Genomic DNA, 23743 nt, shown 5'->3' with positions numbered 1-23743 from the left:
TTAACATCGAGCCTCGATTAAAATCAATTTCTATAAGTTTCTTAATTAATTTCAATACAAACATAAAAAGCAAATTCTTCGATGAATATTGGGAACGTGCATAAATGTTAGTAACAATCGCGGAAATGAACAAACATTCACCGAAACCGTTCGTCTTCGAAGATTTCGCGATCTCTCGATGTTTATTTATCATATTTATTAACAACCGTCGTAGGATCGTAGATTAAACAATTATTAACAATGTCCTTGTATAAATAATGGCTTAAAATATCATTTCGTTGAAATATTCTTTGTTCGCGAATGAATTTTTCGCTGAGATCCAACTGACATTCTCAAGGCTACACGTATCGATTATCGATTCACAAGTATACATCGCGATGATTTTTCTATCCAGAACAGCGATTAATTGAATTTTGGCACTTTTATGTAAAAAATACCACTTCTACGCGTATTGTGTAAATTGTAAGAATTAAACAAATGTTAAATTAATGTATCTAATGAACAATTGTTACTTTCCATGCTTTAAAACTTTACGAAACACGTTTTAACATCGAGTCTCGATTAAAATCAATTTCTATAAGTTTCTTAATTAATTGCAATACATACATAAAAAGCAAATTCTTCGATGAATATTGGGAACGTGCATAAATGTTAGTAACAATCGCGGAAATGAACAAACATTCACCGAAACCGTTCGTCTTCGAAGATTTCGCGATATCTCGATGTTTATTTATCATATTTATTAACAACCGTCGTAGGATCGTAGATTAAACAATTATTAACAATGTTCTAGTATAAATAATGGCTGAAAAGCCATCAATTTCTTGAAATATTCGTTTAGATCGTACAAAGACAATAGAAGTAACGGTAAGTCACTGGTAAGTGACCTTGCGGCGGGTATATAAGGAGCCGCCGGTTGTTTAAAATTTCATTGTTCCTGGAGCCTCCGAGGTGGACGGATCTCTTCGTTTTAGGTTTATGGAAGGGGGACCCCCCACCCTGGTAACCGGTACTGGCCGCCGGTAGGCGGTGGTCAGTACTGGCGACCATTCTCTCAATCCTTTCTTTTTTTTTTAATTGTTTCTTTGTCTAATTCGTTTCATTTGTTCTCTGATTTTAATTTCTACTTGTTTTTACATGTTTATTTTTTTCCACTAACCAAATTCATTTCTATTTTCTATTATGCCTTGACTTTAGGTTACTCTTAGGTTTCTCTTAGATACATTCTCTTAGATGTATCGGAAAACGAAGAACGAAGAGGACCGATGTATTGCATGCTCCGCGGGACTGTTGATTCCAAGTATAGACTAAGTTAGTTTTAAGGTCACCATGTACGAATATCTGTGATCTGCCGAGCAATTATCCAATCTTTAGCTTCTTTTTGCTCGCTTGTTCGTATCTCAGTCCGGCCACCTCTGCTTGTTGCATAAGCAAGTGACCGGCCGTGGAGGTGGGCCGAACGCTCGATCGCCGTCTCTTCTGGTGCGTCCGCTTTGAGAGAGTATATGCTGCGAACACAGGGGCAGGTGTTCGCACCGGTCCCTGCGGAAGCCCTTGATCCATCATAAGACCCTCTCTTCGTCATCCTTCGTGAGTCAGGTCCACGCTCTGCGTGGCTCCTGGCTGCGGAGTTGGGAGAAACGGGGCACTCCTCTAGAGGAGTGGACGGCGTCGCGCATTTCCTTGAGAATCGGGCCCACTGAGGGGAAACGGGACCGACCTAGTAGGAGCAACTCTTCGGTTCGCGTCGCGTATTTCCCAATTTTGCCTAATTTTTCCATAATGTAATTGCTCGGCAGAATTAAACGAGGAGATCGAAGGAACATTGATTCCTTCTATCTCTGCAGTTAGAATAAGTTAGTTTTAAGGCTGTGATCTGCCAAGCAATTATCCAATCTTTAGCTTAATTTTGCTCGCTTCCTCGTTCCTCGGTCCGGTCACCACTGCTTCTTGTACAAGCAAGTGGCCGGCCGTGTAAGTAGTCCGAACGGTCTATCGCCGTCTCTTCCGGTGTGTCCGCTTCCAGAGGGGGCATGTTGCGAGCACAGGAGCAGGCATTTTTGCCGGTCCCTGCGAAAGCCTCCAAAATAAGACCCTCTCGTCGTAAAGATGGAGAAACGGGGCACTCCTCTAGGGGAGTGGTAGGCGTCGTTCGTTTTCTCTGGAATCGGAACCACGGAGGGGAAACGGGATAGACCTAGTAGGACCAACTGCACGGTTCGTGTCGCGTCTTTCCCAATTTTGCCTAATTTTTCCATAATGTAATTGCTCGGCAGAACTAAACGAGGAGATCGAAGGAACATTGATTCCTTCCATCTCTTTGGTTTGGTATCTTCGTTTGTATCGCGCGTCGAGGGAGATCGATGGAACTTTGATTCCATCTATCTCTCTCCGGGTCTCCGCTCGCAGCAACCTCCACGTGGTGAGACCTGGTAATCGGTATTACTCGCGACGAACAATAATTATTCGTCGTGGGTAGTACCGAGCTAATCGGCTGCGAGTTTAGAATAGTAATTTTTACGTTACAGTACTTTCCACAAGTAGAGTACTTTAAAGAACAACATTTTTGTAATGAGTATGAAAGTGCGAATATGTTAATGGATCGAAGAAAAGCGATTGTATTTCCGATGAATTGATGTATTGAAATAAAATCAATTTCACTGACAACAGAAACTTTATTTTTGTCCATTATTTGTTTCCATTTCTTTAACCCGATCCTATCAAACTGCTAAAACTACTTAAAACTATACATATGTCCTCGACTATCATGTTCTCCTGATACAAAGAAAATCGGGATCCATGATTCAGAAATTCGTTCGAAAGTACAACAAAATTTCGATTCGCGGAAATTCTTGGAATTTGACGTCAATTCTAAGAATCCGCGAAATCGTGCCACTTCCTCGCATATCGTATACTGACACCAAGAGTCCCAAAATCAAACATTTTCTAAAATTTATGCCTGAATTTCAACCTTTGGTATCAGGAAAATACCAAAAATTTCGATTCTTCAAGTATTAATCAAATGTTAAATTGATATATCTCATAGACAATTATTACTTTCCATGTTTTAAAACTTTAAGACACATCTCTTTACTTTGAAGTTCGATCAAAATCAATTGCTATAGGCGAATCAATCATTTTTAATGCATAAATACGATGCACATTGTTCGATTAATATTGGAAACCAGCGTAAATGTTAGTAACAATCGCGGAAATGAACAAACATTCACCGAAACCGTTCGCCTTCGCAGATTTCGTAATTTCTTAATGTTTATTTATCATATTTATTAACAATCGTCGTGGGACCGTAGATTAAACAATTATTAACAATGTTCTAGTATAAATAATGGCTTGAAAGTCATTACTTTCTGGAAATATTTGTTAGATCGAACAAAGACAATCGAAGTAACCATGCGATAAAATAAATGAATATTTCTCTACATATCGAAAAAATAGTTTGTATTTGTGCATATATATTCCGAACGCTCAGTGGCACACATATGTCACACGGCGATGAAGTGAGTTGCCATCTACTGGTGAATAGGTAAACTACACTTAAGGTGTGAAAACACCTGGCGGAGAAACGCTCAAGTTTGTTGAGGAATTGTTCTTATTTCCACCAATAGAGAGCGCCACGAGCATAATTTACCGACATTACAGATAAGTAATTCCATTTGTATGGTATTCCCTACCGTGCAATAAAATAAATAAATATTTCTGTACAAAGTTTCGTATCATCTTTCGAATAAATGTAAAGTTAAACGAAATCAGCGTAATGAAATTTCTCTGCATTCTATCCTTCCTTTATACATTTAAAAAAATCTTTGATACCTCAAAATCCAGGCTACACATATCGATTATCGACTCACAAGTGTTTATCACGATGATTTTTCTATATAGAAAAGCGATTAATCGAAATTCAGCACGTTTCAGTAAAAAATACAACTTCTACGCGTATTGTCTAAATTATGAGAATTAAATAAATGTTAAACTATTGCACTAAATAGATAATTATTACTTTTCATGCTTTGAAACTTTACTAAAGGAGTTCTTACTTTGAATCTCGATGAAAATTAATTTCTATAAGTATAATCATTTATAATGGATAAATAAGATACAAATTGTTCGATTAATATTGGGAACATGCATAAATGTTAGTAACAATCGCGAAAATTAACAAATATGTTCTCCAAGGGACGGCAACCCATATAATTACCACGTTACAAATGTTTGGAATTGCGCGTTCCGAATATATTTGCATGCATACAAACAATAATTCGATATGTAGAGAAATATTTATTTATTTTATCGCACGGAAGGGAATATCATACGAATGGAATTACTTATCTTTAATGTCGGTAAATTTATGCTCGTGGTGCTATCTATTGATAAAATTTAGAACAATTCCTCGACAAACTTGAGCGTTTCTCCGCCAGGTGTTTTCACACCTTTAGTGTAGTTTACCAATTCTCCAGTAGATGGCAACTCACATGAGTGCCGTGTGACATATGTGTGTCACTGAGCGTTCAGAACATATATGCTGGCAAACAAACTATAATTTCGATATGAAGAGAAATATTCATTTATTTTATCGTACGGTAGGGAATATCATTCGAAAGGAGATACTTGTCTGTAACGTCGGTTGAGAATGCTTGTCGAGCCATTTATTGATGAAAGTCAGAACAATTCTTCGACAAACATGCACGTTTACCACAAAGAGTTTTCGTACCTTAAGTATAGTTTATCCCGTTCTGCAATAGATGGTAACTCGTGTTATTACCACGACGCAAATGTGTGGAGGTGCACGTTTAAAATATATTTGCATGCATACAAACTATGATTTGGATATGTAGAGAAATATTTATTTATTTCATCGCACGGTAGGGAATATCATTCGAAAGGAGATACTTATCTGTAATGTCGGTAGATAATGCTTGTGGAGCCATCTATTGATGAAAGTCAGAACAATTTCTCGACAAACTTGAGCGTTTCTCCGCCAGGTGTTTTCACACCTTAAGTGTAGTTTACCTATTCTCCAGTAGATGGCAACTCACTTCATTGTCGTGTAACATATGTGTGTCACTGAGCGTTCAGAACATATATGCCGGCATACAAACTATGATTTCGATATGAAGAGAAATATTCGTTTATTTTATCGCACGGTTACTGCGATTGTCTTTGTTCGATCTAACGAATATTTCAAGAAATTGATGACTTTCAAGTCGTTATTTATACTAGGACATAGTTAATATTTGTTTAAACTATGGTCCTACGACGATTGTTGTTAATTATGATAAATAAACATCAAAATATTGCGAAATCTGCGAAGGCGAACGGTTTTAGTGAATGTTTGTTCATTTCCACGATTGTCATTAACATTTACGCATGTTCCCAATATTAATCGATGAATGTGCATCTTATTTATGCATTACGAACGATTGTGTGACTTATAGAAATTGATTTTGATTGATATTCGAAGTAAAAACATGTTTCGTAAAAATTTAAAGCATGGAAAGTAGTTATTGTCTATTTGCTACATTAATTTAACATTTGTTTAATTCTTATAATTTACAGAATAAGCGTAGCAGTTGTATTTTGTACTGAGGAGCGCCGAAATTCAATTACTTGCTTTTCTAAATAGAAAAATCGTCGTGATGAACATTTGTAAATGAATAATCGATGTTTAGCCTTGACAATGTCGGTCGGAGCTCAATGAAAAATTCCATCGCGAACGAAAAATACTTCAACGAAATGATGTTTTAAGCCATTATTTATACTAGGACACTGTTAATAATTGTTTATACTGTGATCGGGTTAAGGAAATGGAAGCAAATAATAGACAAAAAGAAACTTTCTGTTGTTACTCGAAATGAATTTATTCAAACACATCATTATATCGGAGATACAATTGCATTCTTTCGCTTCATTAATGTACTCATACTTTCATACGCATTATAAAAATATAATATCCTAAAGTATTCAATTGTTTCTTATATATTAACTAACTATTCTAAATTCGCAGCCAATTAGCTCGGTACTACCTGCGACGACGAATTATCGTCAGGAGTATGCGATATGTGAGGAAGTGCCACGATTTCACGGATTTTTAGAAATGACGTCAAATTCTAGGAATTTTCGCGAATTGAGATTTTGTGGGATTTTCGACTGAATTTCTGAACATTGGCCAAATTTTTCGACGATTTTGGAACTTTGGTAATTTAGCAATGTGGTAGGATCCGGTTAAGGAATGAGAGGCAAATAATGGCTAAAAAGAAACTTTTGTTATTACTAAAAATGACTTTATTGAAAGATATCAATACATCGGTGATACAATCTCATTCTTTCGTTTAATTAATATACTCAAGCATTCATACGCACTATAAAAATGTTACTTTTCAAGGTATCCAACTTTTTCTTATCTTAAAGAACCATTCTAAATTCGCAGCCAATTAGCTCGATATTACTCGCAGCGAGTAATACCGATTACCAGGTCTCACCACGTGGAGGTTGCTGCGAGCGGAGACCCGGAGAGAGATAGATGGAATCAAAGTTCCATCGATCTCCCTCGACGCGCGATACAAACGAAGATACTAAACCAAAGAGATGGAAGGAATCAATGTCCCTTCGATCTCCTCATTTAGTTCTGCCGAGCAATTATATTATGGAAAAATGAGGCAAAATTGGGAAAGACGCGACACGAACCGTGCAGTTGGTCCTACTAGGTCTATCCCGTTTCCCCTCCGTGGTTCCGATTCCAGAGAAAACGAACGACGCCTACCACTCCCCTAGAGGAGTGCCCCGTTTCTCCATCTTTACGACGAGAGGGTCTTATTTTGGAGGCTTTCGCAGGGACCGGCAAAAATGCCTACTCCTGTGCTCGCAACATGCCCCCTCTGGAAGCGGACACACCGGAAGAGACGGCGATAGACCGTTCGGACTACTTACACGGCCGGCCACTTGCTTGTACAAGAAGCAGTGGTGACCGGACCGAGGAACGAGGAAGCGAGCAAAATTAAGCTAAAGATTGGATAATTGCTTGGCAGATCACACCCTTAAAACTAACTTATTCTAACTGCAGAGATAGAAGGAATCAATGTTCCTTCGATCTCCTCGTTTAATTCTGCCGAGCAATTACATTCTGGAAAAATTAGGCAAAAGTGGGAAAGACGCGACACGAACCGTGCAGTTGGTCCTACTAGGTCGGTCCCGTTTCCCCTCAGTGAGCCCGATTAAAGAGGAAATGCACGACGCCCGTCCACTCCGTGGAGTGCCCCGTTTCTCCCAACTCCGCGTCAGGAGCCACGCAGAGCGTGGACCCAACTTACGGAGGATGACGAAGAGAGGGTCTTGTGGCACAGGGGCTTCCGCAGGGACCGGTGCGAACACCTGCCCCTGTGTTCGCAGCATATTCTCTCTCAAAGCGGACGCACCAGAAGAGACGGCGATCGACCGTTCGGTCCATCTCCACGGCCGGTCACTTGCTTATGCAACAAGCAGAGGTGGCCGGACTGAGATACGAGCAAGCGAGCAAAAAGAAGCTAAAGATTGGATAATTGCTCGGCAGATGACAGATATTCGTACATGGTGACCTTAAAACTAACTTAGTCTATACTTAGAATTAACAGTCCCGCGGAGGATGCAATACATCAGTCCTCTTCGTTCTTCGTTCTTCGTTTTCCGATACATCTTAGAGAATGTATCTAAGAGAAACCTAAGAGAAACCTAAAGTCAAGGCATAATAGAAAATAGGAATGAATTTGGTTAGTGGAAAAAACTAAACATGTAAAAACAAATAGAAATTAAAATCAGAGAACAAATGAAATGAATTAGACAAAGAAACAATTAAAAAAAAAAGAAAGGATTGAGAGAGTGGTCGCCAGTACTGACCACCGCCTACCGGTGGCCAGTACCGGTTACCAAGGTGGGGGGTCCCCCTTCCATAAACCTAAAACGAAGAGATCCGTCCACCTCGGAGCCTCCAGGAAGAATGAAATTTTAAACAATCGACGGCTCCTTATATACCCACCGCAAGGTCACTTACCAGTGACTTACCGTTACTTCCATTGTCTTTGTTCGATCTAATCGAATATTTCAACAAATTGATGGCTTTTTAGCTATTATTTGTACTAGAACATTGTTAATAATTGTTTAATCTACGGTCCTACGACGGTTGTTAATAAACATGATAAATAAACAACAAGATATTGCGAAATCTACGAAGGCGAACGGTTTCGGTGAATGTTTGTTCATTTCCACGATTGTTACTAACATTTATGCATGTTCCGAATATTGATCGAACAATGTGTATCTTATTTATGTATTGCAATTAATTAAGAAACTTGTAGAAATTGATTTTGATCGAGGCTCGATGTTAAAATGTGTTTTTTAATGTTTCAAAGCATGGAAAGTAATAATTGTTTATTAGATACATTAATTTAACATTTGTTTCATTCTTATAATTTGCACAATACGCGTAGAAGTGGTATTTTTTACATAAAAGTGCCAAAATTCAATTAATCGCTTTTTTAGATAGAAAAATCATCGCGATGAAGACTTGTGAATCGATAATCGATACCTGTAGCCTTGAAAATGTCAGTTGGATCGCAGCGAAAAATTCCTCCGCGAACAAAGAATATTTCAACGAAATGATATTTTATGCCATTATTTATACTAGGACATTGTTAATAATTGTCTAATGCATGGTTCTACGACGCTTGTTAATAAATATGATAAATAAACATCGAGATTTTGCACAATCTGCGAAGACGAATGGTTTCGGAGAATGTTTGTTCATTTCTGCGATTGTTACTAACATTTATACATGTTCCGAACATTTATCTTACAATATGCATCTTATTTATGCATTAAATATGATTGATTCGCCTACAGCAATTAATTTTGACCGAGATTCGAGGTATGAACGTGTTTCTTAATGTTTCAAAGCATGGAAAGTAACAATTGTTTATTAGCTACATTAATTTAACATTTGTTTCGTTTTTATAATTTTAGGAATACGCGTGGAAGCTGTATTCTTTAAGTAAAAGCGTCGAAATTCAATTAATCGCTTTTCTAGATAGAAAAATCATCGTGATGGATGTTTGTGAATCGATAAACATTTCCAGCCTTGACAATGTCGGTTCGATCTCAATAACAACAATTCCATCGCGAACAAAGAATATTTCAACGAAATGATATTTTAAGCCATTATTTATACTAGGACATTGTTAATAATTGTTTAATCTACGGTCCTACGACGGTTGTTAATAATTATGATAAACAAACTTCGAGATATTGCGAAATCTGCGAAGACGAACGGTTTCGGTGAAACCGAAAACCGAAAATTTGTCCATTTCCGCGATTGTTACTAACAATTATACATGTTCCCCATATTGATCGAACAATGTGCATCTTATTTATGTATTGCAATTAATTAAGAAACTTATAGAAATTGATTTTGATCGAGACTCGATGTTAAAACGTGTTTCGTAAAGTTTTTAAGCATGGAAAGTAACAATTGTTCATTAAATGCATTCAGTTAACATTTGTTTAATTCTTATAATTTACACAATACGCGTGGAAGATGTGTTTTTTACATAAAAGTGGCGAAATTCAATTAATCGCTTTTTTAGATAGAAAAATCATCGCGATGAAGACTTGTGAATCGATAATCGATACCTGTAGTCTTGAAAATGTCAGTTGGATCTCAGCGAAAAATTCCTTCGCGAACAAAGAATATTTCAACGAAATGATATTTTAAGCCATTATTTTTACTAGGACATTGTTAATAATTTTCTAAAGTATGGTCCCACGACGGTTGTTACTAAATATGATAAACAAACTTCAAGATATTGCGAAATCTGGGAGGGCGAATTGCTTTAGCGAATGTTTATGTCTCTAGGCGATTGTTATAAACATTTTTCCACGTTCCGAACTTTTATGTTACAGTATGTGAATTAAATTTGATCAGAAAATTTACCTAAGAGTTTGTTATACATATATTTCTCCATTTTTTATGAAAATTAACATTTGTAAACTAATTAATTTTTTGCACTGTAAAAGTTGGGAATATTAATGTTACAAAATGCATTTTCGTTTGCATTATGAATGAATAATTTGCTTATAAAGATTAATTTAGGTTGCAAATCGAAAAATATATGAATATCAATATTTTACTTTCATTTTCGATCACAATTAATTTCTGAAAACTCACTAATGTTTTATGATGCCTAAATAAGATGCATATTCTTCGATCAATATTGGGAACATGCATAAATGTTAATAATAATCGCGGAAATGAACAAAAATCCATCGAAACCGTTCGTCTTCGCAGATTTCGCAAAATCTCGATGTTTATTTATCATATTTATTAACAACCGTCGTAGGACCATACTTTAGAATATTATTAACAATGTCCCAGTAAAAATAATGGCTTAAAATATCATTTCGTTGAAATATTCTTTGTTCGCGAAGGAATTTTTCGCTGAGATCCAACTGACATTTTCAAGGCTACAGGTATCGATTATCGATTCACAAGTCTTCATCGCGATGATTTTTCTATCTAAAAAAGCGATTAATTGAATTTCGCCACTTTTATGTAAAAAACACATCTTCCACGCGTATTGTGTAAATTATAAGAATTAAACAAATGTTAACTGAATGCATTTAATGAACAATTGTTACTTTCCATGTTTAAAAACTTTACGAAACACGTTTTAACATCGAGTCTCGATCAAAATCAATTTCTATAAGTTTCTTAATTAATTGCAATACATAAATAAGATGCACATTGTTCGATCAATATGGGGAACATGTATAATTGTTAGTAACAATCGCGGAAATGGACAAATTTTCGGTTTTCGGTTTCACCGAAACCGTTCGTCTTCGCAGATTTCGCAATATCTCGAAGTTTGTTTATCATAATTATTAACAACCGTCGTAGGACCGTAGATTAAACAATTATTAACAATGTCCTAGTATAAATAATGGCTTAAAATATCATTTCGTTGAAATATTCTTTGTTCGCGATGGAATTGTTGTTATTGAGATCGAACCGACATTGTCAAGGCTGGAAATGTTTATCGATTCACAAACGTCCATCACGATGATTTTTCTATCTAGAAAAGCGATTAATTGAATTTCGACGCTTTTACTTGAAGAATACAGCTTCCATGCGAATTCCGAAAATTATAAGAACGAAACAAATGTTAAATTAATGTATCTAATAAACAATTGTTACTTTCCATGCTTTGAAACATTAAGAAACACGTTTATACCTCGAATCTCAGTCAAAATTAATTGCTGTAGGCGAATCAATCATTTTTAATGCGTAAATAAGATGCACATTGTTCGATTAATATTGGGAACATGCATAAATGTTAATAACAATCGTGGAAATGAACAAATATTCATTACAGGAAAAAAAATTTCAAAGTTCAGAACTGCAATTACTTTTTAATAATCAAAGCATACTTTTATTGAAGTATTACATCAAAATATGGTTTAATCTTCTTCTTCTTCTGGAGCAGCTCCACCACTTCCCTTACGCAGGTTCTTCCTCTTTACACGGCCGGGCCTGCCACCACCAAATGGAGATTTTAGTGAAAAGTCAATGTGTTTTTGTGAGTCTAACCGTACGATGAAGGATGGAATGTTCACCACTTGTTTACGCACTCTGAAACAGTATGCATATTTTATGTTCTATGCCTATATTGTAGAATATCATATACTTTTGAAATTTCAGTACATATAAAATGAAGCTATTTAATATCCAAAGAATATACCAATTATATAATGTGTATTGATCCATAAGTATAATGACAGACGTTAAGTGTCAGCATTTTGATACTTAAGTGGCCTGTCTGAAATAAAAACAGCTTTCAACATTTAATTTGATCAATTCGATGTTTGTGTAGATTCTCAAGCATCATAATTATGCATCCATATTTAAAATCATGTTATTAACATTTTGGGTAACCAATGACGTAAAAGATTTGGATACCTGTAGTAGTCAAAAGACTATTATTTTCAAATTACACAAATATTTAATAAGAAATGACAGAATAGCAAAATATGTTCTATATACAAATTGAAAAATGTCTCCAGGTCATGAAACCAGAATAGTATCAAATAATCCTTATCTGGTGATTATCCAGGATTTTAATATTGCCTTAAAGATTAGAAATAACCTGCATGTAATCAGATATTTCTTGCCCATTTTTTAAGGCATACAAAGTGTTTGCTTCTAGAAGAACTTACCGAATGTGACGTTGGCGGATGAGTACACGAGCATGATGAATAGACTTGGCAAGTCCCAATTTGAATACTTGGGTTTGTAGACGTCTTTCTAAGAAATCTTCAATTTTCAAACCAAGAACGTAATCAAGTTTCATACGGCTCTCATCCAATACACCGATTCTTACCAAGCGACGTAAAAGAGCATTTCCTAATAAATACAAACTTTAGTAAAAAAAAAACGTAAAAGCATATAAAATAAATATTTGCTTATTATTTTATCAGTAAAAAAAATATCTCTTCAAAATTATCAGACAAGAGGTGTCAAACAATGTTAATCATCATGATCTTTTGAGCAAAAAAACTTACAATTATTATAACAAATCAGTATTGATGTATTGTGATAATACCTTCAAACAGACGTTTAGGATCTTTTTCTTCTAAAGTCAGAAGCTCACGAGCAGCTTTCCTAATATTTGCCAGAGTATATTTGACTCTCCATACTTCTCGCTTATTACGAAGACCATATTCACCAATAATTCGTAATTCTTGATCTAGACGAGCCTTTTCATATGGTCTTCTAGGTGTGACATAAGTCTTTGAGAAGACTGATGGAATCCGTCCGTTTACCATTTTATACAATTACCTAATATACATGTTGTTATAAATACATACGGGTTTAATCGAAACTTAATATTCTTAGTAAAAAATTCAACATTTTTTAATTTTCTATAACCTGCAATTTAATGCTACTAATTTTGTATAAAAATATTAATTTTATAATATTAAATTTAATTATATGCAAATTCGTGACAACTTTGTTTTTACATTACTATTTTTTAATATTATACTTTGCTGTAAAGCAATTATTGAAGAACACGTGGTGTAATCATAAATTAAAAATTAAAATTAACATTGTACATATTATGGTAACTTCAACTCAAGAATTTTTTAATAAATGTATTCTAATTATAATGTTTGCAATATTTTATACTTCAATAAAAATAAATCAAATATTAAAGAATATTTAAAAGAAATATTGAACTTACTCAGCTACGCTGGTACAACGACGGCACCACGTTGCATTCGGAAAAGAAATGGCCGAGTAGTATAACCCATGTGATCAAATGTACATTTTTTGCGCATGCGCGACCGGAAAAGGTATATATATATAACCAACTTTACGGGTATAAAATTCCTATAGTCCTTTGAGAACGAGTAGGCTAATTAAGGTATTGTCTTATACTTTAGTCTATGTGATGATCTTTGTATCAATATTTTCTATTTAAAAATACGAAAAAATATGGCTGATATCTTTGTCGCATTTATAAAATAAAGATACGAGTTAAATATTTACAAAAAGGATTTCTTTATCGATTTTAACGGTTTTTATGTTTGTTAGAGAAGGTATACTCCTGAGTATCCTGTGCAAACAATTATTATTGCTCACTTTAGTTTTAAAGGTATAGTTATTGCAATTCATGCAAGCACCATGTTGCCTTTTGGGAACACTTTAATTAGAACCAAAGTATAAAAAGGAAAATAATGGGGAATTAAAATTTATTTATTTAAGAGGAAAATAATGAGAAGTTGATCCTTATTGTGTTAAAAACAGAACCCAATCGTTCTATAAGTTAAAATTTTTAATAATTATATTACATTTTATTACAGTACAATTTTTATTACAAACTGTATTTATTTATTTCTGTTAATAAAATAAGATGAATGTATCATTTGTAACTTTTTTAATGATTAATTGTTTCTTAAAATCATGTATTGCGAATATGTATACAAAAATTGATCCGTGAAAAAATTATTTATCTTATATTTATAGAATAAATGAAATTTTTATATCGTGCAAACGCTTAATTTTATAGGTAACTGTATAATATATTTTACCTAACTAGATATTACGTTTATATTGATGGTAAAATTTACATTAAACATCAAATTTATAAAACGTAGAAGTGAAATACAAATAAAATGTTCAAGTACAGGTACAAGTATATTACATACGGAGCAGGGTAAAATATAGTTTTCAAATAGAAAATAATCAATTTCTTCCAAACCTGGATTCAGTATAATTAAAAAAAAAAATTCATTTGTATAAATTTTAATGTCTTCAAATTTTCCAATACATTATGTTATTTCCTTTTATTTTTCATTATGTACAGCAATTGCAAATTTCATAAAATGTCAGCTTATCTTGTATAAATAAAAGTTAATTTCTATATATTTGTTATTTAAATTTTACGTGTATCATTCCTTTCTTTTCCCTATACATACGCCAACTGCGATAAGTAGACAAACACATGCGGCCGACTATATACTATGCATGCAACGACAAATATCAAAAGGGAATTAATCTTTGATAGAATAAATATGTAGCAGTGAATGATAACGAAAATGTTATCAGTCATATGATTTTTTTCAACGTTTCTTTTTTACTGTATTAACAACCTTTGTGATATTTGTGTGCATTTAATACGCACAAAGTACGTGTTTTACGACCATATTTACATTATATAGAAATCATAGACAATAGTTATAAAAAATAAAATTAATTACAAATTGAACGCGATGATGTATAAATTGTTGAATTTGATTTTTTTTAGTTCTAACCTAATTAAGGTGTTAATAAGGCATTTAATAGAAAATTCTAACCTATATATGTATATCAATTTTTTTAAATTAATTATAAGTATATTTGTATTGTAAAAAAAATATAAGGACATATATGAGTATGTTGTTTATAGAAAAGTTTTTGTATTTTACTTTTTATTTACACTAAAAGTATATTATAAAAGTACTTTATATTATAAAATATTTTTATAATAAATTTCCTAAAATAAAAATGAAATCTTTATTAACAAATAGATTTTGTAACAAATAAGTGAATTTTATTTGATGAAGTATTTAAATATATATTACAATGTTAAAATTAATTTACACAATAAAATGTATTTCGTAATTTCTTTATTTTTAAATTAACTATCTAATGGAACAAGTCACGTTTGATATTAAGTCACGTTTAATTCACGTTTCAGTTTGATATTCTTGAATTTTTTTCTTGAGTATGTTTTGATATGTGGGGTTATTCTGTTGACCCCAAAAGCAGTGAAACGAAGATAAGAGAAGATGTAAGTAGCTGTCACGTTTTCAATGTATTCAGTATCTTAGTGACACTAAAGTATTAAGAAAGGTTTTTCTCTGGTTTCGTGGTTTACTAAGAAAAAGTTCAATTTACTGCTATTCCAAATATATTTATTTTCCAAGCTTCCAATATATTTTGTATAACCATGGAGGCTTTGGAGATTGTAAGTATTGTAGCCTTAATATTTTAAGATATAACTCCTTATATACCATAATTTTTATAAAGTAAATTTTTAATAATGTAAACATTAAAAATATCAGAAACATACTGATGAAGGTAAGAATATTTATATTTTGAGATATTACTGCATATAGTGAATCTTATTTAATACTTTTTAATTGTATCAAAAATTACTATTTTTCAATAATATTACATACAATATTCCATGTTTAATTTGAATATTTAGGTAATACAAAAATACTAAAATGATTAATTGAAAATTTATTTCTCATAATAGAATAGTAAATAAAACAAAAATAATATTAGTATTTGAGTAAGAAATACCTCTAATTATAAGAGGTGTACTGGAGGATGGGTGATACACATGGAGCCATATTCACCACTTAGTATCTCATGTGATCGTTTGCATTATGAGTTTGCGAGTTTGATGTCCCAAATTTACAAGTATAAGCTGAAAAAGAAAATAAAAAATTATCTATTCTACGACAATCATAAACATTAGATCAACATAAAATTAAAGAGACTTATAGTTTTAATAAATTTCAATTAAAAGAAAAATAAAATTTAATACGATTCAAATATATACATCCATTTTTTTAAATTGTAATACCTTTATATTTTAAGATTATCTATGAAAACAAATTTCTAGTTATATTAAATAAATATGATATAACAATATTGTAAAAACAATTATTTCTTCATAATATTATAAATTGTTATGTAAATGCATTATAATAGAATTTAAATTTTATAATAGTCATGAAATGTAATCATAATTCTAGTTTATTACATATATGTTATTGCAAGTAATCCACAAGTAGCACATACAGTTAGTATATCATGCTTTTAAGATAGAATAAATTATTCTCATAATTAACGATAACCCATGGAACTCCATTCTACAGATAATAACTATATTGACCTTTCAAAAGAAATTTATAACTCACGCGAGCAAACTCGTGCAAGATAATATGTAATGACATATATTTATTACAACGATTAAACTGGTATGTCAACAACTACAATTTCATTACATTGTGTTTTTTTTTAGTACACACTTTTTAAATGAAATGAATACAGGATTATCTGTATAACCAGATTATTTAAATATTTTTTAGAGGAATACAACTTAATAAGAAAATATTTAATATTTGTTTAGTATCCTATTTTGAAGTCTTTTCTTGCGGGATCAGTGTCTGGCACTTTTTCAACTATTTTGTTTCAACCGCTGGATCTTATCAAAACAAGACTTCAAAGTAGAGTAAATCTTCATCTTGAGTAAGTGGAAAATAACAGATTATTAATTTTGTAATTGCTTTGTGTTTCAAATTGACTTCATCAAATCATATGTCTTTGATTAGTCCTCCAAAGAGTGGAACAATAGGAACAATAATCCATATAATTAAAAAAGAAAATGTATTTGGACTCTGGAGGGGTATGACTCCAGTAAGAATTTAACAATTATTGAATTTAAATATGTTGAAAAGGAATACTGATTGAAAACATTTTTTCAGTCTATAACCAGAGTTATCCCTGGTGTTGGATTATATTTTTCATCATTACATTGGTTAAAACACACATTCCATTTAAAAGATCCACTTACACCTACAGAAGCCATGTTATTGGGTGTTACAGCAAGATCTATGTCTGGAACTTTCTTAATTCCGATAACAGTAGTAAAAACACGTTTTGAAGTACGTATAGTTATTATCAATACGTTTACAATTCTTACATTGTACGGAATGAAAACATACAGCATTCTACATAATACAAATTGCATGAAAATGGACAGTTTAGTATTAATTTCATTTTACAGAGTGATGTTTATAAATATAATAGCATAAGAGAAGCATTGAAATTAATTTATAAGCAAGAAGGAGTGCGAGGTCTTTCAAGCGGATTAGTACCGACCTTATTAAGAGACGCTCCGTTTAGCGGTCTTTATCTCATGTTTTATACTCATTTAAAAAATACTATTGTAGAAGCAGGTAATTTCTATTAATATACAAAATACTTAAATTTTTCTATAATACCCGATATTTTTAATGAATAACATTTATTTTCAGATTTACCATTGGCCAAATCGTCAGCTCCAATTCATTTTAGTTGTGGAATACTAGCAGGAATATTTGCTTCTGTTGTAACACAACCTGCTGATGTAATCAAAACGAAAATGCAATTATATCCAAACGAATTTAGAGATGTTCACAGTGCAATCTTTAGGGTTTATAAAAAATATGGAATACTAGGATATTTTAAAGGCATTGTTCCGCGAATGTTGAGAAGGACGTTAGTAACTGCTATGGCTTGGACTGTATATGAAGAGGTAGCATAATTTTTCGGAACTTTTAGGTTTTTATTGTTAAGACAATTCTAAAACAGGTCATATTAATTAAATATTATATTATTTTTAGGTTACAAAAAGTATAGGACTTAAATAAAATTTTTCTATTTAATGGTATGCTAATTGTTTGGTGTCAGTTGACACAAAATTGAATGAGATTTAACAATTTATGCATAGCAAAATGAAAGTCATTCAATTAAATGCTTACATTTGATGTACAGTATTTTAGTTTGTACAAAGACGATTTGATTATAGCAGACAATTGTATTATAGCAAATATTACTACTATGTACAGTATTTGGATAGAGTATCCTATCGCTTGGTAATGTATTATTAATGTCTATACTTATTTAATAAATTATACAGTATTATACAATTTCCTTGATATGTAATCGTTGGGTTCTGATTACTTTAGAAATATTTGCACGACTTTTTAAAATAACCTGATACTTTCATTGTAGTACTGTTTTATTAATTTCAATTAACAATCTTACGAGTATTACAATGCAAATTATAGATAATTTACTTTAATGTCTTTTTATATATATATATACAGACAGCCTAAAATAACATTTGCATCAAACATGATTAAATGATTTAAAGATAGCGCGATGCGATGAAAATTAACTCAGGCGCAGTTGCATAAAAATCACGATTTGAATTTGTAGATTATGCAAAATCTTTACCTTAATATTATATTAAGCAGTGTGCAAGTGAGCCTGTTGCATTGATTATATCCCCATGGTATGTCTTCTTCTGTCTGAAAATAGACAACATATTTTTTAGAAATTATGATTTCATTACTTCTTTCTTCTCATATTAATTTTGATCGTTACCAAACACCTAGATAATGTATGTGTATATTATTTATTAACCTTGCCTTAATACACGAAATAATTAAAAAAAAATATACACATATATATGTGTATGTATAAATATATATATATAAAATATATATATATATATGTATGTGTGTGTGTATATATCATACTTCTGTCGGCTACATGTGTGGAAGAACAAATAACAAATTAAAAATCATGATCATCTTTGATTGTGACATTGGAAACAAAAAGAATGACTTTTTAATTTGTACAATGTTTGAATAAAAACTGAATTATTAATTTTATTAGGATTTTTGCAGATAATATGATACTGAGTGCTATTATAGAAAACATTGTAATGAATATTAATTTGTTTAATTAATACGTTTTAATGCTGAAATCATGTTTAAAATTAGTTTCAAATTTCTTATTTTATACAATATATAGAATAAAACGCATTTTAATATTTAATAAATATATTCATATTAAGTATAATACTAAATATATTATTTGATACTGTAGTAATATATTATGGTAAATAAGAAACCCATGTAACTTGAAATATAATATAAAATTTAAAACGAAATATCATAAACATGTCTTTTATCACAATGTAACAATACAAGATGATTTTTTACTCAAAGCTATTATTTTTGTGTTTTGCTTTTTTTGTCTAGTTGGTCAAAAAGCAGATTATTTATTGTGCAAAGGATTTATTATGAGCAAACACGAATCACACAAATGTAGTACGCACGTAAAGTATGAGTCTTCTATCAAGCCGAAATGAAGGACACGGCAAAAAGAATGAGACAAGATATGATTAAGGGGGATTTCCTGGGAGCACCATATAATACATGATTCCATGTGACCTGTCATCAACCTTCAAATCGATGTACTGTCTGACGCTAAGGATTACGACTACCCAATTAGAAAATTTGATTGAGCTTCGCCCATGTCCTGTCTTTTACAACTAAAAATAATGGAGAAAAACGCATGCAAAGGGAAGAAGAAGTATTTGGCGTACATGATACATATTCCTTGAACTTTTATTAATAAAGTTCGAAAGAAAACACATTTATTAATGCGACTATATGCCAACTTGTAAGCCCAATCTATTTACTGCTTCATCAATTATAGCCTGATGGCTGTTAAATGAATATAGTTTTACATTTCTGGACTATACACGTGGATTTATTATATCAAATTGAATTATTAAAATTGTTCCTTTGGACCTATATTAGATATCTTCCCTGACTAATTGGTAGACACAATGTTCAATTTTAAAGTGAATATGCTCCAATAAATAACAATCAGGAAATAAGGGAAGTAAGAGCAGGAGTTTGTTATTGTAACTTTAAGCACTCAAGTATCGCTCCAAAATAAAGATCACTGTTTTCAAAATATCTAACTTTCCTAATAAAAGGACATGTTTGGTATTATCATTCCGATATAAATACCTCAGAAATGCGTAGTAGAAGCTAGGATTGTATAGTCACAGTCACACAGGGCACTGTTGTGGCAGGTCTACGGAAGTAGGCACTGTTTCCTCCACTAAACCACTAATTTCTTTTCGACAAAAAAGCTATGCAGTCGTTGAAATTATATAATTGATTTACCCTATGAAGACATTATACCGATCAAAGCAAGCATAGGTATACCTTCTCCTATCTTGCTCTGTAGACAATATCTATAATACTACATGATAAAAATACCTTTCTTATGGGAACAACTTTTACTACTCCTTGCTCGACATTACCTCGATGCACCTTTTTCAGTAATATGTTACATAGAGCAAGCTCGTCACTTTGAAAATTAAATGCTGTACGATCAGGTCCATATGAAATTTAGTAAGAGTATTTCTCCGATTAATAGGCAGGACCAGAGACTGGCTCGCTGTGACTATGCCATTCTTCAAAATTACAGATAATTATCATGTATATATTATGTGCATCTAATGAAACTCACCTGGTAAAGAACCTGTACAGTAATTGAGACGAATATGGTATATTGTTTAGTGCATACCTGGCTTACTTCTCACTCACTAACCAATCAAGAGTAGTTACTTGTGACTTCGACTTCTAGATCGATGGCGGCGACGGTTATGATGACTTGAGCTTCGATGGTCACGATTTCCTAAAAATGCAATACAGTTTTTAATTATTCGAATTTTACGATTATATATTTTATGTTTACCTTTATCCCGAGCGTGACGGCGGTGGTTATCATCATCTCGATGTCTATCATGTTTATCTCTTGATCTACTTCTACTTCTGTGCCCAGAATTTCTATATATAAGTAGCATTATAAATTAATTATATATTATACTTAGTAATTGCAGACAATATATCCTTTACTTATATGGTTAATTCGTTTTATAGCTTTCTGCATAAGTCAAATTTTATAAATATGATGCGTTATAAGGAAAAAGAAAGATCAGTTTTGGATTAAGAAAAATATGGTACCTTGAGTAAAGGAAATGTGAACAGTATCAATTAATCTTTGTTTACTTTTAAGCCTTATGAAAGTTGATTAAAACACCAGACCTAATATGACTCACAATTCTTTCCAGGACTGATCCTTTTTTCTTTTTATAGAAAATGCAGAATCATAGATCTAAAAGTTGATCAAAGCAAAATGGCTCTATTTGCACATCTTTATGGAATAGAAATAATGGAAAACAAAATTTTTTAATATGTATGCAGACATGAGTATAGGCAAAATCATGCATCTACGAATTTGCGTAACTCGAGGATTTGTATATTTAATATAATGTACATTTAAATAGTTTACCTGTGACTGCCTGAATCATGTCTGCCTTTATCATCATCATTACGTCGACGTCGTTTATCTCTTTCTCTGTCTCGATCCCTATCTCTGTCTCCATCTCTTCTTCGTCTATCAAGTTCTTCATTGGCACGAGCTCTTTGCTTTCTGTCTTCCTCTCTTCTTTGTTCTTTTTCATCTCTAGCTTTCTCGCGTTTACTCTACAAATGTATTTGCATAATGCTTGATATCTTAAAATACTTAAAGATTTATATTAAATTTCATATTATATATGCTCACCATAATTTCTTGAAGGGCACTCTTTAATCTGGCATATCCAACATGTTGTTTACCCATTAAATGATCATCAATTCGTTGCTGAGCATCACCAACAATAAGAAATGCACCGCATACATCGCATACCTCCATTTGTTTCTCTTGCGCAGCAGCTAGTTCAGCAGTCTAAAATAAATAAGTATCTCATTTGCCAAATTTTTTTCATTATAATTTACTATATTTTACATTATAATATTTACTTGATTATAGTGACTATTATCATTAGATTTTCTAAGTGTTTCTCGTTCTTCCTTTAATTGATCACATAATCTCATTAGGCCTTGCGCCTGTTCCACATTTCCTTGTATGCCACTTTGTTCTGCTTCTTCGACTAATTTATTAATTTTTTCTGTTAAAAGAGCAATTTGTTCTTCGTTCCTTTGAGTTTGTGCTGGTGTCAAAGTAGGCTAAGTAAACATACAAATTTATTGAAATCTCTACTATCATAATGATAGCAATTCAATAAAATTATTCTTACTGCTTCTGTTCTTCCTATAAGTGCTAACCGTTGTTTTCCCTTTATTATCTTCCTTTCAACCTCGTTCAACATGCTTTGGCAGAATCTAATAAATTCGTCCTCATACTGTTGTTTTCTATACGAGTATGGTGCCTTTTCAAACAATTCTCTAGCTTCGTCATCATGTACACGAGAACATGCACCCAAATCAGCTCTCGTATTAACAAACAAATCGTGAGGGCAAAATTTTACTAAATACAATTTGCAAAACTGAAATGCGAAAACAATATTTTAACGTTGCAAAAAATATGACGAAGCTCGAATACTTAAAAATACAAATCTGTTAATGACTCTAGTTGAAATATCAACGTCCGTAAAAATGTACCTCTGGATCTTCCCAATTAAGTTCTTTAGGTTTTTCATTAGGAAGAACGTTTCTATTTCTTCCCATAAGCTCATCGAGCAAAGCAGCAGCAGCAGCAGCAGCCATATTCCAAAATTCTTTGCAGTCGAGTCTCGTTTATTAGAGATATACTAAAATGCACCGATGACTATTGGGCAAATACCACGTAAAATGTATTATTCGTTGTTCTTTTTTCACGTAAAATAATTAATAGGTAGTGAAACGATGCAAAACGGTACGAAAACGAAACAGATCCACGAAAACATTAAAAGACACGAACGATGTGACGATACTTAGGTTTTAACAGGGAGTTTAAGCGCAGACGCACTCCATTGAATCCACGTTTTAGTTTGCCTGGCAACAGTAGGTAGCGGCAGTAAACTTCGCATCATATTTAAAACGTTTAGGTGAACAATAGATAAATCAAGTTGTAATTCTGAAACGTGATAGCATTGATGTTAGAAAAAACAACCAATCTACCCATTGAACTTCCCCACTACTACGCATACTAATACATAAATCACACGTCAGTGAGTTTGATACTTTGTTAGTTCAGGGAGTCAAGAAAGAAGGCAAATATGAAGTTTTCTCTCTCGATCTCGACAGTAAACAAGGTAGTCAGGTGAAGTCTTTACGCTTTCCCGTCTTTTCGCATTTTGCCGGCCTAAACTTCTCTTCGTCTCACCGTTTTCGCGGTGAGTGCTGTCTTAACTGGAGTGGGGAAAAGTAACGGGTGGCTCTTACAGAACTATATTCTTGTGTAAGAAATAATGGATAAAACCAGGTACATTATTCATATGCGAGAAGTCGGTCGTTGTTGGCTAAGTTGGGCATGTGTAAAAATCCATCACGTGATGAGAACGCAACGGAACAAAACACGACAATGTGAGGTACAACGATAAAGCTCGTGAACGTAAATACCTTAGATACGTTTTGTATCTCATTTTCTCGTGTTTTGTTTCATTCGCGTTCCTCGTCAAGCGGTTTCCCCTGTAACATTTTAGCTTGTTAAACAGCGGCCAACTTCTCGCGTGTAAATAATACCTAGCCATCT

At 32.7% G+C, this 23743-nt stretch overlaps 3 protein-coding genes across 14 annotated transcripts; 1 reads left to right on the top strand and 2 right to left on the bottom strand.

The window, feature by feature from the left end:
- Positions 1-11444: 11444 nt before the first annotated feature.
- Rps9 (ribosomal protein S9) lies at positions 11445-13389 on the bottom strand. Of its 3 annotated transcripts, XR_012992628.1 has the most exons (5): positions 13281-13389; positions 12642-12877; positions 12256-12442; positions 11781-11858; positions 11445-11671 (listed from the first exon to the last, which is right to left on the bottom strand). XR_012992628.1 is itself a non-coding variant. In XM_076315659.1 (4 exons), exons 2-4 carry the CDS (start codon positions 12862-12864, stop codon positions 11500-11502), a joined length of 582 nt encoding a protein of 193 aa, XP_076171774.1. In that variant the 5' UTR covers positions 12865-12877; positions 13281-13389; the 3' UTR covers positions 11445-11499. The 3 variants fall into 3 exon arrangements, 2 of the variants coding, with proteins under 2 accessions (XP_076171774.1, XP_076171775.1); XM_076315659.1 differs by lacking the exon at positions 11781-11858; XM_076315660.1 differs by lacking the exon at positions 11445-11671 and having other exon boundaries at positions 11858-11998.
- Positions 13390-14533: 1144 nt separating this feature from the next.
- Positions 14534-20056, top strand: LOC143149117 (mitochondrial glycine transporter). 3 transcript variants are annotated; one of them, XR_012992703.1, is made up of 9 exons: positions 14536-14726; positions 15279-15371; positions 16725-16843; positions 16927-17011; positions 17080-17259; positions 17382-17553; positions 17632-17891; positions 17980-18231; positions 19408-20056. XR_012992703.1 is itself a non-coding variant. In XM_076316207.1 (8 exons), the coding sequence occupies exons 2-8, from the start codon at positions 15318-15320 to the stop codon at positions 19450-19452; spliced, it is 915 nt and encodes a 304-aa protein (XP_076172322.1). In that variant the 5' UTR covers positions 14534-14726; positions 15279-15317; the 3' UTR covers positions 19453-20056. The 3 variants fall into 3 exon arrangements, 2 of the variants coding, with proteins under 2 accessions (XP_076172322.1, XP_076172324.1); XM_076316207.1 differs by lacking the exon at positions 17980-18231 and having other exon boundaries at positions 14534-14726; XM_076316209.1 differs by lacking the exons at positions 14536-14726; positions 17980-18231 and adding an exon at positions 15508-15548 and having other exon boundaries at positions 15357-15371.
- Positions 15768-23026, bottom strand: LOC143149116 (luc7-like protein 3). Of its 8 annotated transcripts, none has more exons than XR_012992698.1 (10): positions 22672-23026; positions 22308-22556; positions 22030-22236; positions 21794-21955; positions 21521-21714; positions 20924-21015; positions 20188-20863; positions 18596-18669; positions 17638-17718; positions 15768-16016 (listed from the first exon to the last, which is right to left on the bottom strand). XR_012992698.1 is itself a non-coding variant. In XM_076316206.1 (8 exons), exons 1-7 carry the CDS (start codon positions 22774-22776, stop codon positions 20790-20792), a joined length of 1083 nt encoding a protein of 360 aa, XP_076172321.1. In that variant the 5' UTR covers positions 22777-23026; the 3' UTR covers positions 18348-18669; positions 20753-20789. The 8 variants fall into 8 exon arrangements, 2 of the variants coding, with proteins under 2 accessions (XP_076172321.1, XP_076172320.1); XR_012992700.1 differs by lacking the exon at positions 17638-17718 and having other exon boundaries at positions 15769-16016; positions 20188-20639; positions 20753-20863; XR_012992702.1 differs by having other exon boundaries at positions 15772-16016; positions 20753-20863.
- Positions 23027-23743: the final 717 nt, after the last annotated feature.

Source organism: Ptiloglossa arizonensis, chromosome 7, assembly GCF_051014685.1.
Source record: "Ptiloglossa arizonensis isolate GNS036 chromosome 7, iyPtiAriz1_principal, whole genome shotgun sequence".
In the NCBI taxonomy this organism is placed as follows: domain Eukaryota; kingdom Metazoa; phylum Arthropoda; class Insecta; order Hymenoptera; family Colletidae; genus Ptiloglossa; species Ptiloglossa arizonensis.
The sequence above is the reverse complement of the archived record's forward strand: the minus strand, read 5'-3'. Positions and strand labels throughout refer to the sequence as shown.